This window comes from Rhincodon typus, chromosome 44 (genome assembly GCF_021869965.1).
Source record: "Rhincodon typus isolate 14 chromosome 44, sRhiTyp1.1, whole genome shotgun sequence".
NCBI classification, from domain to species: Eukaryota; Metazoa; Chordata; class Chondrichthyes; order Orectolobiformes; family Rhincodontidae; genus Rhincodon; species Rhincodon typus.
In genome coordinates, this window is record NC_063375.1 from 4,244,724 (window position 1) to 4,258,550 (window position 13,827).

The window sequence follows — 13,827 nt, forward strand, 5'->3', positions numbered from 1 at the left end:
TATGAAAAGAGAGCAGGATATATATTTGAAAATGATGAAGTTAGAGAGCAATGTAGATAGGGCTGGAGAACAATCCCGCCTTGAATTATTTCTAGCTCATCACAATTAAAAAATAAATGAGGAGTAGATTCAATTCATTGGCTCATCTGCCCTCACCCACTGACCAGGAGATCAAATGGATACTCAAGTTAGGAATGCACAGCGCAAAAATCTCAAATCCCTGCCATCAAGGGTCAGATCATGTGACAGCGGGAGAAATTGGCCCGCTTAGAGTTATATGAGAGACGGTTATTCAGATGGTTTCTCAAGGCAAGTTCACCTTTGGAACTGATGTCTGGCTGAGTGAATGGAAACAAAGCTTAGCGATTTGTCAGCTGCAGAAACTTGCCACTCCTCTGTCCTCTCTTCCTTCTCCCCCTTATTTGCTGGAAGGGACAATTGCTATCTATCAATTTTTGAAGCTTCAAAGGGATTCTTCTGTGCTGTCTCAAAATGTCCGCGGAAGGTTGGCGTAAACGTTCCCCTCTTCATCTTGACCTGGTTCCTCATCCCCTTGCCTATCTGTGTGCCTCAGGGTGGCATATGTGATGCAGGATGGTTGCTGGTCTGCTTGGTCAGCCTGAAAATAGAACAGTATAGAACGAAGTAAATGAGGAGCAAGAGCAAAATTGGTAGCCTCATGAACAGTGAAGATGGTTATCTCAGAGTACAATGGGAACTTGATCAACCGGGCCAATGGGTCGAGGACTGGCAGGTGGAGTTTAATTTAGACAAATATGGAGATATTTCATTTTTGATGAGGCAAACCAGGGCAGGGCTGATACAGTTAATGATATGGCCCTGAGGAGGATTATCAGATGGATCTAGGGCTGCAGGCACATAGTTCCATAAAGTGGAGTCACAGGTGGACAGTGTGGTGAAGGCAGTGTTTGGCACACTTGCCTTCATCAGTCATAACATTGAGTATCAGAGTTGGGATGTTATGATGTACAAGACATTGGTCAGGCCACATTTCTAGTAGTGTGTACAATTCTGGATGCTCTGCTTCGGGAATGATGTTGTCAAGCTAGAAAGAACACAAAAAAGAATTTACAAGGATATTACTGAGACTGGAGGGTTTGAGTTCTAAGGAGACACTGGATAGGCTAGGACTGTAGGATGTTGAGTGGTGACCTTAGGAGGTCTATATAGTCGTGAGGGGTGTAGATAAGGTGAATATCCAAGGTCTTTTCCCCAGGGTAGGTGATTCCAAAAGTAGAGAACACAGGTTGAAGGTGAGAGGGGAAAGATTTGAAAGGGACCTGAAGGATAACTTTTTTCACGCAGAGGGTGCATGTATGGAATGAGCTGCCAGAGAAAGTGGTGGAGGCTGGTACAATTACAACATTTAAAAGGGATCTGGACAAGTACATCAATAGGAAAGGTTTTGAGGGAAATGGGCCAAATGCTGGCAAATGGAACTAGTTTAGTTTGGGAAACTTGGTCGGCATGGATGAGTTGAAACTAAGAGCCTGTTTCCGTGCTGTATGACTCTACGATCAGGGTATTTGGCCCTTCCAGCTTGCTCCGCCCATTCAGTGGGATCATGGCTGATTACCCCAGTTACCCCCTGTTCCTCCACTTTCTGTCTTTCACGCCTAAGAACTCAATGCAACTCCTTGAACAACATTCACTGTTCTGGCCCCAACCACTTTCAGTGGCAGACAATCTCACAGGCTCCCCACCCTCTGGGTGAAGACATATCTCGCCATCTCAGTCCTTCCCCGTCTCCTTTAGCCTGTGACTCCCTGATTCTGGACTTACGTGCCCTTGCCCCCCTACTCTGGCCAACAGCAACATCTGTGTTTACCCCTGTTTAGTCCTGTTAAAATTTGATAGGTTTCTATGAGATCACCCCTCATTCTTCTAAACACCAGTGAATATAATCCTAACCGATCCAGTCTCTCCTCATCCATCAGTCCTGCCATCCCAGGAATCAGTCTGGGAAACCTCTGCGCGCTCCTTCCATAGCCAGGACATCCTTCCTCAGAGAAGACCCCAAACTGCACATACAATACTGCAGGATGTGGTCTGTACCTGTACAATTGCAGCAAGACAGCCCTGCTCCTGGCCTCGAACGCTCTCGCTATGAAGGCCAACATTCTATTTGCCTTCTTCACCGTTTGCTGCTGCTGCAATGCTCACTGTCAGTGACTGGTGTATGAGGTACACCCGTTTTATTGCACCCCCGCATCCCTATCTGACACCTTTTGGATAATTTGTTTTCCTGGTTTTGCTCCCAAAGCGGATAACCTCACGCTGATCCACATTAAACTGGGTGAAGCATTTCAGTGTCAAGTCTACAAGCTGGACATTCGGAGGGGGCGGGCGGTGAGCAGTGGGGGTCGGAGGGGGTGGGCAGTGAGCGTGGGTGACAGAGGAGATGGTTGGTGAGAATAACACACTTTAGCTGGAAGATAGTGAGAGTGTACATGATGAGCTGTGAATATCTGGGGTCGTTATACCAACCAATTCCTCTTAGAAAAGCACACAATTGGAACAAGCCTAAAACTGACGATGATGAATGTTATTTCTCTGTACTCTGAACAGGATGTGGCCAGCTCTGCCAAGGTAGCAAGTGGATGCCAATCTCAAGATGTCCTTGAACGGATCGACTTGCTCAGCCTGAATGCAATGAAGAGTTCGCAAAGAGTTAGGAGTCAAGTGCAGAGCAGACCAGGTAAGAACGTCAGATTTCACTCCCTTAAGGATCATCAGAGACAGGAACGAGAGTAGGCCGTTCAGCCCCTCGAGCCTGCTCCGCCATTCAATAGGACTGTGGCTGATCCAACATTCCTCATGTCCACTTTCCTGCTCTTTCCCTTGATTCCCCGTCTGATCAAGAATCTGTCAATCCCAGCCTTAAATCTGCATTCCCCCTGCTGCCACACATACACACGGCTCTCTGTAGCAAGGAGTTCAAAAGACTCTTAGCTCCCTTAGAGAAGAAATACCTTCTCATGTCAGTCTTCACAAGTGAACCAAACGATCTTTGTTCCTGACAATGATCATCATTAGAGTCTTAACTCCAGATCTGTTCTGTTTAAAGTCGAATTCAAAATCCACCACCTGCCATGGCAAGATTCAAATTCAGGTCCTCAGAGTATATCCCAGCTATTTGACAAAATAGGATATTGCATTATTTCAGAAACTGAAAGCGAATCTCATCAAAATGCAATGTTAAGATCAGAATAAATTGCCCCACACCATTGAGCTAAACATCAACTACAGTGTACAGTGTAGAAGTAGGCCATTCGGCCCATTGAGTCCACACCAACCCTCCAAAGAGCATCCCACACAGACCTACTCCTCTGCATTTCCCCCGGTAAATCTGTCTAATCTGCACACCCCTGGACAGGATGGGCAATTTAGTATGACCAATCCAACTAACATGCACACTTTAGACTATGGGAGAAGACTGGAGCGCCTGGCAGAAACCATACAGCCACTGAGCCACTGTGTTGCCCAATGTTATTTTGCCGTGTAGGCCTTGGTTAGCTCAGTTGACTGTCTGGTCGTGCTGAAAGCATGTGGTTCAGTTTCTGCTCTGGTTGAGATTGCTGTGAATGATCATTCCCCTTGCCTTAGATGTGGTGACCCTCCAGTTAAACAATAAAACGGTTGTTGCTGTTGTCTCTCTCTCTCTGCAATGAGACAATGGTAAATCTACATTAACCACCTGCTAAAAATGTATCTTTGCTGATTAAAAATGAACTGCCAGCTTTTTCACTATAAAATAACTTACGTGTTTCCCTCCTGATGCAACATCACAGTGAGCTGTAAACAAAAGAAAAGACACTTTAACGACAGAATGTATCTAAATGCACGGGGAGCAGGTGCAGAGGCAGATTTACCAGGAGGCTGCCTTAGACGCTGGAGAGTGTCAGTGATGGAGAGAGATTGGACAGACTGGGGTTGTTTTCCTTAGAGCAGAGGAGATTGAGAGGCTGGACATGATTGAGATGTATAAAATGATGAGGGAGCATAGATTGGGTAAACAGGAAGAAACTTTTTCTCCTTGATGGAGGAACTAATGAGGAAAAATGTTTTCACCCAGAGGGTGGTGGGGAACCTGAAATTCTCTGTCTGTAAAGATGGGAGAGGCAGAAACCCTCATCACATTGAAGAAGGATTTCAATGTGCACTTGGGATGCTAAGGCAATGGGCTAAGTGCTGGAGAAATGGAATGAGAGAATAGTGAAGTGGTTGTTTTTGACTGGCACAGACTTTTTTTTGTGCTGTAGACCTCTTCGGCACTGTGATGAACCCACTTTGAGATGTGCGTTCTACATCCAAGATACTATCTAAACGTAAGGTGATTTTGTCCATTTAATTCTCAAAGATAAGGAGTTTGTCTTATGGAGAGACATTGAGCAGTTTAGGCCGATAATCTCTGGAGTTTAGAAGAATGAGAGGAGATCTAACTGTGGGATCTTAGACGGAAAGGAGACAGAAAGAGAATGTTTGCTCATGTAGGACAATCTAGAACAAGAGGTCACCATTTCAGGAGAAGGGGGTGGGACAGATTGAAAACAGAGATGAGGAGGAATACCTCTCTCCAAGGGAGAGAGGGATGTGAATCTGTGGGATTTTCAGTGCTGTGGGTGCACACTGCTGCTACTGAGTGTGTGGGGGATGTCGGGACACTGAATAAATTGGAGGAGGAGACAGACAGATTTTTAATCTATGATGGGTTACAGGGAGTGGGGGCAGGAAAGTGGAGTTGAGGCCAAGATGAGATCAGCTACGCCGTATCGAATGGGGCCGCAGGCACCCAAGAGGCTGAATGGTCTCCTCCTGCTCCTAGCCCTGAGGTTGGATTGGTCATTCACTTGCTTGAGCACGTTTTAGTGTGGGTGGTACATAGAATAGGGACAGAAAGCTCTTATTCTGAGGTGCTAAAGTATGTAATCCGTTACAGGTAACTCAGTAAGAGTGAATCTAAGACCATATGATAACGGGGCAGAATTAGGCCATTTGGCCCATCAAGTCTGCTTCGCCATTTGATTGAGGCTGATATGTTTCTCACCCCCATTTTCCTGCCTTCTCCCGCTGGCCCTTGATTTCAATACCAATCAAGAACCTATCTATCACTGTCTTAAAGACACTCAATGACTTGGCCTCCACAACCCTCTGTGGAAATGAGTTCCACTGATTCACCACCCTTTGACTGAAGAAATTCCCGCTCATCTCAATTCTAAATGGTCATCCCTTCACACTGAGGCTGTGCCCCTCATGTCCTAGTCTCTCCTATTCGTGAAATCATCTCCTCTGTTCACTCTATCCAGGCCTCTCAGTATTCTGTAAGTTTCAATCAGATTTCCCCTCATCCTTCTAAACTCCATTGAGTACAGACACAGAGTCCTCAACCACTCCTCATCAGACAAGCCCTTTATCCCTGGGATCTTGTAAATCTCCTCTGGACCCCCCTCCAAGGTCAGCACATCCTTCCTGAGATACGGGGCCCAAAGCTGCTCACAATATTCCAAATACGGTCTGACCAGAGGCTTATACAGCCTCAGCAGTACATCTCTGCTCGTGTATTCTAGCCGTCTTGAAATGAATGCTAACGTTACATTAACTGCCAAATGAACTTGCATGTTAACCTTAAGAGAACCCTAAACTAGAAATCCCAAGTCCCTTTGCGCTTTAGATTTCTGAATCCTTCCTTATTTGGAAAACAATCTATGCCTCTATTCCCACCAAAGTGCATAACTTCACACTTTCCCCCATTGTATTCTATTTGCAATTTCTTTGCCCACTCTCCTAGCCTGTCCAAGCCCTTCTGCAGCCTCCCTGCTTTCTCACCATTACCTGTCCTTGCACCTAACTTTCTGTCCAATATAGCAGTTAGCCTTCAGTGTACGTTTCCCTCTTCCAATTCACATTACCCTGTTGTCAATTTAGTTGACATTGATGGAATTTGACAATGATTTGGGTGAATTGCAAACACTATCATGATTAGTAAATTCAAATCACGTAAAAAGATTCGAGTAGCTTGGGCAGGTCTTTGTTCCAGGCTTTAATCAAGAGGAAACCAGTTATGATTAAAAGTGGCTGGGATTTTGAGGGTCAAGACGAACCCGAGAAAATCTCCACTTTCACTGAGCCAGAAAGGTCATAAAAATATATGTACTGTATCCTTTACCAGTGTTTCCTGGCTTTGAGATAGTGACGATCGAGTACACCAAACCACCATCCATTTTGGAATCATCTATAATCAAGAAACAATAAGCAAAGGGAATTGAAAGGTTAGAGAACAGAATGTTAAAATGACATCAAAGAAGAGATAATTAAGGTCAGAGAGCCAACCCGGCAGGAATATAAACCGAAGCTCTTGGCAATGTACAGACATTTCTCACAGCAGGTCACAGAGCAGGTGACTCAACAACATTGAGTCTGGGAAATTGACAATGGAAATAACGAGATGTCCAATGAATTCAATGGATATTTTGCATCAACATTCGGTACAAAGTGTGCACCTATCCTACCAGAACAAGCTAACAATAGGGAAATGGAAAGTGGAGGCCTGGGAAGTTTAATTTTTTTATTCAATCATCTGGCATGGGCATCACCCGCATTTATCGCCCAGCCCATCCACAATTGCCCCCTTGAGAAGGTGGTGGTGAGTTGCCTTCTTGAACCGCTGCAGCCCACCTGCTGTCGGCAGACTCTCAATGCCCTTCGGGAGGGAATTCCAGAATTTTGACCCAGTAACACTGAAGGAGTGGCTGATATATTTCCAAATCGGGATGGTGAGTGGCTCAGTGGGGAACTTGCAGGGTGTGATGTTCCCCATATATCTGCTGCCCTTCTAGATGGATGTGGTTATGGGTCTGGAAGGTGCTGTCTGGAGGATCTTTGGTGAATTTCTTCAGTGCAGCTTGTTGGAGGTACAGACTGCTGCTACTGAGCATCAGTGGTGGAAGGAATGGTTGCTTGTGGATGTGGTGCCAATAAGCAGGAGCTGGCTGCTTTGTCCTTGGATGGTGTCAAGCTTCTCAAATATTGTTGGATCTGCACCCATCCAGGCAAGTAGGGAGTATTCCCTCACACTCCTCACTTGTGACTGAGATACTGGGAATGGCTCAATCAGGGCAGCTTCTGACCATATAACCTCCAAAAGGAAAGAAATCCTGAAATACCAATACTGTTTTGTCTTCCTTAGATGGATACCAGCGTCTCCCCTACAATTTACAATTTACAATTTACCCATCTCAAGCAACCTCCCTCAAATAAACAGAAAGCCTTTGTTTTTCCGTTGTTTCATAATATTTCTCCGACTTTGCTCCATTGCTCTAGAATATCAAGGTTTGTGAACAAAATGTATGTTTACCATCATGTGTCCCTGTGTTCTTTACTGAACTGTACGCGGCTCCAGCACAGCTCGTCACTAAAGGGTCAAAAGAAAAGACGGAGATTTGTCATCAACAGCAAACAGTCAGTCGCCAGGCGGCAAATAATATCTGTCCCTGCTGAGTTTCTCCAACAATTTCTGTGTTTCTTTTTATTTCTGACATTCATTGACTGAAGAAAGCTAGTGTAATGCTGGCCTTTATATCTAAAGGACTGGAGTACAAGGACACAGAAGTTATGCTGCACTCGTACAAAACCCTGGTTAGACCCCACTTGAAGCAGATCTGGGTATGACACTTCAGAAAGGATAGATTGGCCTTGGAGGGAGTACAACGTAAGTTTACAAGAATGATACTTGGACTTCAGGGGTTAAGTCATGAGGAGAGATTAGACAAATGAGCCTGTTTTCTGTAAAATTTAGAAGGTTAAGGGGTGATCTGATTGAAGATATTAACAGGAAAAGACAGGATGGATAAATAGAAACTATTTCCACTGGCTGGGGTTTCTGGAACAAGGGAGAATTAGGGCCAGACTGTTCAGGAGAGATGTCAGGAAGCACTTCCACACACAAAGGGTGGGAGAGGTTTGGAACTCTCTTCCACAAACAACAGTGGACGCTGGAATGGTTATTAGTGTTCAATCTGTGAGAGAGAATTCTTTTGTTGAGCTAATGTATTGAGGGGATAAATGCCAAAGGCAGGTATATGGCAGAACAGCCTCAAGGAAATTAATGGCCTACTCCTGATTTTTTTTTTTGTACGAATGTTCAATGTTCATAAATCAGGAAGACTCTGCAGTTACAAAGTGTCATTTTCACACATTGGTGCAATTACAGATTTGAAATACATCCAATTGTTTATTTTCATGCACTCCAGATCCTCACCACCCTCTGGGAGAAACAGTCCTCAAATCCCCTTCTACACCTCTTACTGTTCACCTTAAAATGTTGCCCCCTCTTCCCTTGTCATTGACCCTTCAACTGAGGGGAACAGCTGCTTCCTATCCCCCTGTCCATGCCCTTCATAACAGAGTCACCGAAACAGACCTTCAGTCCAACTCGTCCATGCTGACCATGTTCCCAAACTAAACTAGTCATACCTGCCTGTGTTTGGCCCATATCCCCCCAAACCTTTCCAATTCATGTACTTCTCCAAATGTCTTTTAAATGCTGTACCTGTACCCACATCCACCACTTCCTGTGGAAGCTCATTCCCTACATGAACTGCTCTCAGTGTAAAACAAAAATTGCCCTTCATGTCTTTTTTTTTAATCTTTGCCCTCTCACTTTAAAAAGAATCCGAGTTTTAAACTCCCCCAGCCTAGGGAAAAGACACCTGCCATTCTCCTTATCTGTACCCTTGTTATTTTATAAATCTCTATCAAGTCACCCCTCAACCTCCTATCCTCTGGTGAAAATAGTCCCAGCCTATCCCACCTCTCCCTTTAACTCACCCCTTCCATTCCCACCAACGTCCTGATACGTCTTTTCTGAGCTCTCTCCAGCTTAATAATATCCTTCCTGGAACAGGACAGCCAGAACTGGACACAGTACTCCAGAAGAGGCCTGAACAACATTGTGTACAACCACAACATGATGTCCAAACTCCTATACACAATGGTCTGAGCAATGAAGGCAAGTGTGCTCAATGCATTCTTAACCACTCTGTCAACCTATGACTCAAACTCCAAAGAATTATGTGCCTGAACCCATCAGTCTCTACAAAACCATTTTACACACCTCTATTATTTTCGCCTCCCTCAACAACCTTTTCTGTTGTAAAGAAAACAACCCAAACTTCTCTCCATCGCTTACAGAAAAAAGATTTGTTTCTGTCGGTCTTCCCAATCGGACAAATACCAGCACGAACAATGACTAACACATGACATTGTAGAACCGGTCGCTCACAGATTCACACTCACCATTCAGTCGATTTGGCCCAATCTCTGCATATTCAAAATTTCTTGCGGGTCTGTCCTCACTTGTGTCCTCAGCTCAATTTCCCATCGCCTTGCTTGGAAGGAAATATTTTCAGATTGTTACCCAAGCAAGTTTCTATTCCCCTTGCGACAACGATTCACAATCTTCTACCCATTTGAGAGAAGCCATTTGTTCTCACTTCTGCTTTTGATCTGCCCCACCCCTTTCTCCTGAAACAATGACTCTTGTTCTAGATTGCCCCACATGAAGAAATATCCTCTCTCCATCTATTTTGTCAATTGCCCCATTTAGCATATTCTATCCCTCAATTTAATCTCCTCTCATTCTTCTAAACTCCAGAGGAACTGCTCAATCTCTCTTCTAAGACAAACCAGTCAACTTTGGAAATGATCTAGGGAATCTCTTTTGAACTGCCTTCAATGCAACTACATCCGCCCTCAAGTAAAGAGACCAAAATTGTACTAGTCTCTCCTCATAAGGCTAACCTTTCATTTTGGTAATCAATTCAGTGAAACTCCTCTGAACTCCCTCCAATGCAACTACATTCCTCCTCATGTCAGGGGACCAAAGGTCTACACAGTACTCCAGATGCAGAAACCCCAATGCCTTGTACATTTGAGAAATCACACAAACACCAATGGGTTTATTTGAAATTACAAGATTTCGGAGTGCTGCCCCTTTGTCAGGTGAAGTGAGGGAGAAGCACACAGACACAGAATTTATAGGCAGAGAGATCAAAAGATCATACAAATGCTTTGAGTGGAGTCTCGAATAATCAGTCTCTTCAGGTGATCAAAAGTTTCAGAGTATTCATAGGGCGTTAACAGCTGAATAACAAGTGAAGGGATGAGCTATAATCCGATTAAATGAGGCAGAGATAATTACAAAAACTTAAAAATATGGTGGTGCTGCAGACAAACCAAATGAGTGAAATAACATGACATGTACAAGAGTCGTATGCCAAGCATTTAACCAAAGTAATAAGTAAACTAAAACTGTATAAACTAATTAAGGTAGAGAGATCATAACAATTTATCAAGGTGATGGTGTCAAAACAGGACAGTGAAGAACATTTTACAAATACAGAACTATGGGTGGGGTTACATATAGCACGACATGAGCCCAAGATCACGGTTGAGGCCGTCTTCTTGGGTGCAGAACTTGGCTGTCAGTTTCTGCTCGGTGATTCTGCATTGTTGTGTATCTCAAAGGCCACCTTGGACGATGCTTACCTGAAGATCAGGGGCTGAATGATTCTTAATGTTACAAGTAATTCTGTTGACACTTTTTGATCACCTGCAGAGACTTATTATTCGACACTCCACTCAAAACCTTTATATGATCTTTTGATCTCTCTGCCCTTTATCTCTCTGCTACAAATTCTGTATCTATGTGCTTGTGATTTCAAATAAATCTGTTGTACTGTAACCTGGTGTCATGTGACTTCTGATATTGTCCACCCCAGTCGAACACCAGCACCTCCACTTCAATGTCTGGTTGAAGCAACACTTCCCTACTTTTATACTCCATGCCTTCAGCAATAAATGTCTTTTTATTATTTGCCGTAGCAGCATGCCCGATTTCTGAGATTCATGCTTAAGGACATTCAGATCCCTCTGCACTAATAAATTTTTAATTTTCTCTCCCATTCAGATGGTAAGTTGCCTTTTTCAGTTCTTCTGACTACAATGGATAACCCCATCACTGATGTGACTGAGCCACACACATTTCAGTGTCAAATGGAGGCAACCGTGATAATATCTACACTCATGGGGTTGAGATCCCCCAACCGTGATAATATCTACACTCAATTTGATCTGTTTTGCTTTCAATTTGCAAATGAGTCAGACACAATAGTACATTTTCCACAATGTAAAATTACTGGGTTTGCACCCCACAGCGATTTTCACCCCGTTTGGACTGTTTTTGAAACCTGTTACAAGTCACCAGCCACCTCACTAACTTACCTCTGCTGCTGGGAACTGCTGGAAGAATCAGCTGGAGAAAATAAGAGAGAGAAAACATGGGAATGTTTTACTGCAAATATTCGGCTTCACCTGTTTGCAAATGAATTTGGTTTCTTTGACTGATGCCCAAGTAGCAATAATTCCAATTTTAATCTTTAGTTTACATCTGTGCTGACCATTCTTTCGAACACAACACCCTGCAACTCTCTCGTAATCTCTTCGGCCCTGAAACTGCTCGACCACGTCCTGAAGCAAACCAGGTACTACAGCGATGCCGACACAGCTCCGCCCACCACCTCCACAGCCAGCAGCTCCAGAGGAGACAGCAGCACCCAGCCCTGCCGAGTCTTCACCATCCCCCCAGACCTACCCCTTACTGAGGACGAACGGTCAGTCCTCAGTAAAGGGCTCACCTTTGTCCCCCTCCACCCACAGATCAATGAATAGCGCTCACGCTTGGACATAGAGCAGTTTTTCCGCCGCCTCCGCCTCCACGCTTACTTCTTTAACCGTGAACCTAACCCTCCCTCTACTGACCCCTTCTCCCGCTTCTGACACACCCCCTCCTCCTGGACGCCACCCCAAGGCCTCCTACCCTCCCTCGACCTCTTCATCTCCAACTGCCGTCGAGACATCAATCGCCTCAACCTCTCCACCCCGCTCACCCACTCCAACCTCTCCCCTGCAGAACGTGCAGCCCTCCGCTCCCTCTGCTCCAATCCCAACCTCACCATAAAACCCGCGGACAAGGGAGGCGCAGTTGTAGTATGGCGCACTGACCTCTACATTGCCGAGGCCGGACGCCAACTCTCCGACACCTCCTCCTACCGCCCCCTTGATCATGACCCCACCCCTGAGCACCAAACCATCATCTCCCAAACTATCCACAACCTCATCACCTCAGGTGACCTCCCACCCACGGCCTCCAACCTCATCGTTCCCCAACCTCGCACTGCCCGCTTCTATCCCCTTCCCAAAATCCACAAACCTGAATGCCCTGGTCGACCCATTGTCTCCGCCTGCTCCTGCCCCACCGAACTGATCTCCAACTATCTAGACTCCATTTTCTCCCCCTTGGTCCAGGAACTCCCTACCTATGTCCGTGACACCACCCACGCCCTCTACCTCCTCCAGAACTTCCAATTCCCCGGTCCCCAACACCTCATCTTTACCATGGACGTCCAGTCCCTCTACACCTGCATTCCCCATGCAGATGGCCTTAAGGCCCTCCGCTTCTTCCTGTCCCGCAGGCCCGACCAGTCCCCCTCCACTGATACCCTCATCCGCTTAGCCGAACTCGTCCTCACACTCAACAACTTCTCTTTCAATTCCTCCCACTTCCTACAGACAAAGGGGGTAGCCATGGGTACCCGCATGGGCCCAAGCTACGCCTGCCTCTTTGTAGGTTACGTGGAACAATCCCTCTTCCGTACCTACACCGGCCCTAAACCCCACCTCTTCCTCCGTTACATTGATGACTGTATCGGCGCCGCCTCGTGCTCCCACAAGGAGCTCGAACAGTTCATCCACTTCACTAACACCTTCCACCCCAACCTTAAGTTTACCTGGACCAGCTCTAACACCTCTCTCCCCTTCCTGGACCTCTCTGTCTCCATATCGGGCAACCACCTAGAAACCGATATTCATTTCAAGCCCACCGACTCCCACAGCTACCTAGAATACTCCTCCTCCCACCCACCTTCCTGCAAAAATGCTATCCCCTATTCCCAATTCCTTCGCCTCCGCCGCATCTGCTCCCAGGATGAGGCATTCCACTCCCGTACATCTCAGTTGTCCTCGTTTTTCAAGGACCGTAACTTCCCCTCCTCGGTGGTCGAGAACGCCCTCAACCGTGTCTCCCACATCTCCCGCACCTCATCCCTCACACCCCGTCCACGCAATAAGAACCAAAAAAGACTCCCCCTCGTCCTCACGTACCACCCCACCAACCTCCGGATCCAACGCATCATCCTCCGACACTTCCGCCATCTGCAATCCGACCCCACCACCAAAGACATCTTTCCCTCCCCACCTTTATCTGCTTTCCGGAGGGACAACTCTCTCCGTGACTCCCTTGTCCGCTCCACACTCCCCTCCAGCTCCACCACACCCGGCACTTTTCCCTGCAACCGCAGGAAGTGCTACACCTGCCCCCATACCTCCTCCCTCACCCCCATCCCAGGCCCCAAGAAGACTTTCCACATCAAGCAGATGTTCACCTGCACATCTGCCAATGTGGTATACTGCATCCGCTGTACCCGGTGTGGCTTCCTCTACATCGGGGAAACCAAGCGGAGACTCGGGGACCGCTTTGCAGAACACCTACGCTCGGTTCGCAACAAACAACTGCACCTCCCAGTCGCGAACCATTTCAACTCCCCCTCCCATTCCTCAGACGACATGTCCATCCTGGGCCTCCTGCAGTGCCACAACGATGCCACCCGAAGGTTGCAGGAACAGCAACTCATATTCCGCTTGGGAACCCTGCAGCCCAATGGTATCAATGTGGATTTCACAAGTTTCAAA

At 46.2% G+C, this 13,827-nt stretch overlaps 1 protein-coding gene and 1 long non-coding RNA gene across 12 annotated transcripts in view; one reads left to right on the forward strand and one right to left on the reverse strand.

Moving 5' to 3' along the window:
- LOC109921544 (histone H2B 7-like) overlaps positions 1-13,827 on the forward strand; it is a 331,158-nt gene that overhangs the window by 314,098 nt on the left and 3,233 nt on the right. For 10 of the 11 annotated variants that reach the window (XR_007266083.1, XR_007266082.1, XR_007266090.1 and 7 more), the window contains 2 exons: positions 2,590-2,719; positions 10,988-11,561. Coding sequence is in view for 1 of the 11 variants with exons in the window: in XM_048619907.1 (XP_048475864.1) it covers positions 2,590-2,719; positions 10,988-10,990 (133 nt within the window). In the remaining 10 variants the exon portion in view is untranslated. The remainder of the gene's footprint in view (positions 1-2,589; positions 2,720-10,987; positions 11,562-13,827) is intronic. The other variant, XM_048619907.1, reaches the window with a different exon arrangement.
- Positions 38-9,404, reverse strand: LOC109932797. Its single transcript, XR_007266105.1, has 5 exons — positions 9,316-9,404; positions 7,376-7,432; positions 6,188-6,253; positions 3,785-3,816; positions 38-619 (listed from the first exon to the last, which is right to left on the reverse strand). It is a non-coding gene; the product is annotated as an uncharacterized LOC109932797 (long non-coding RNA).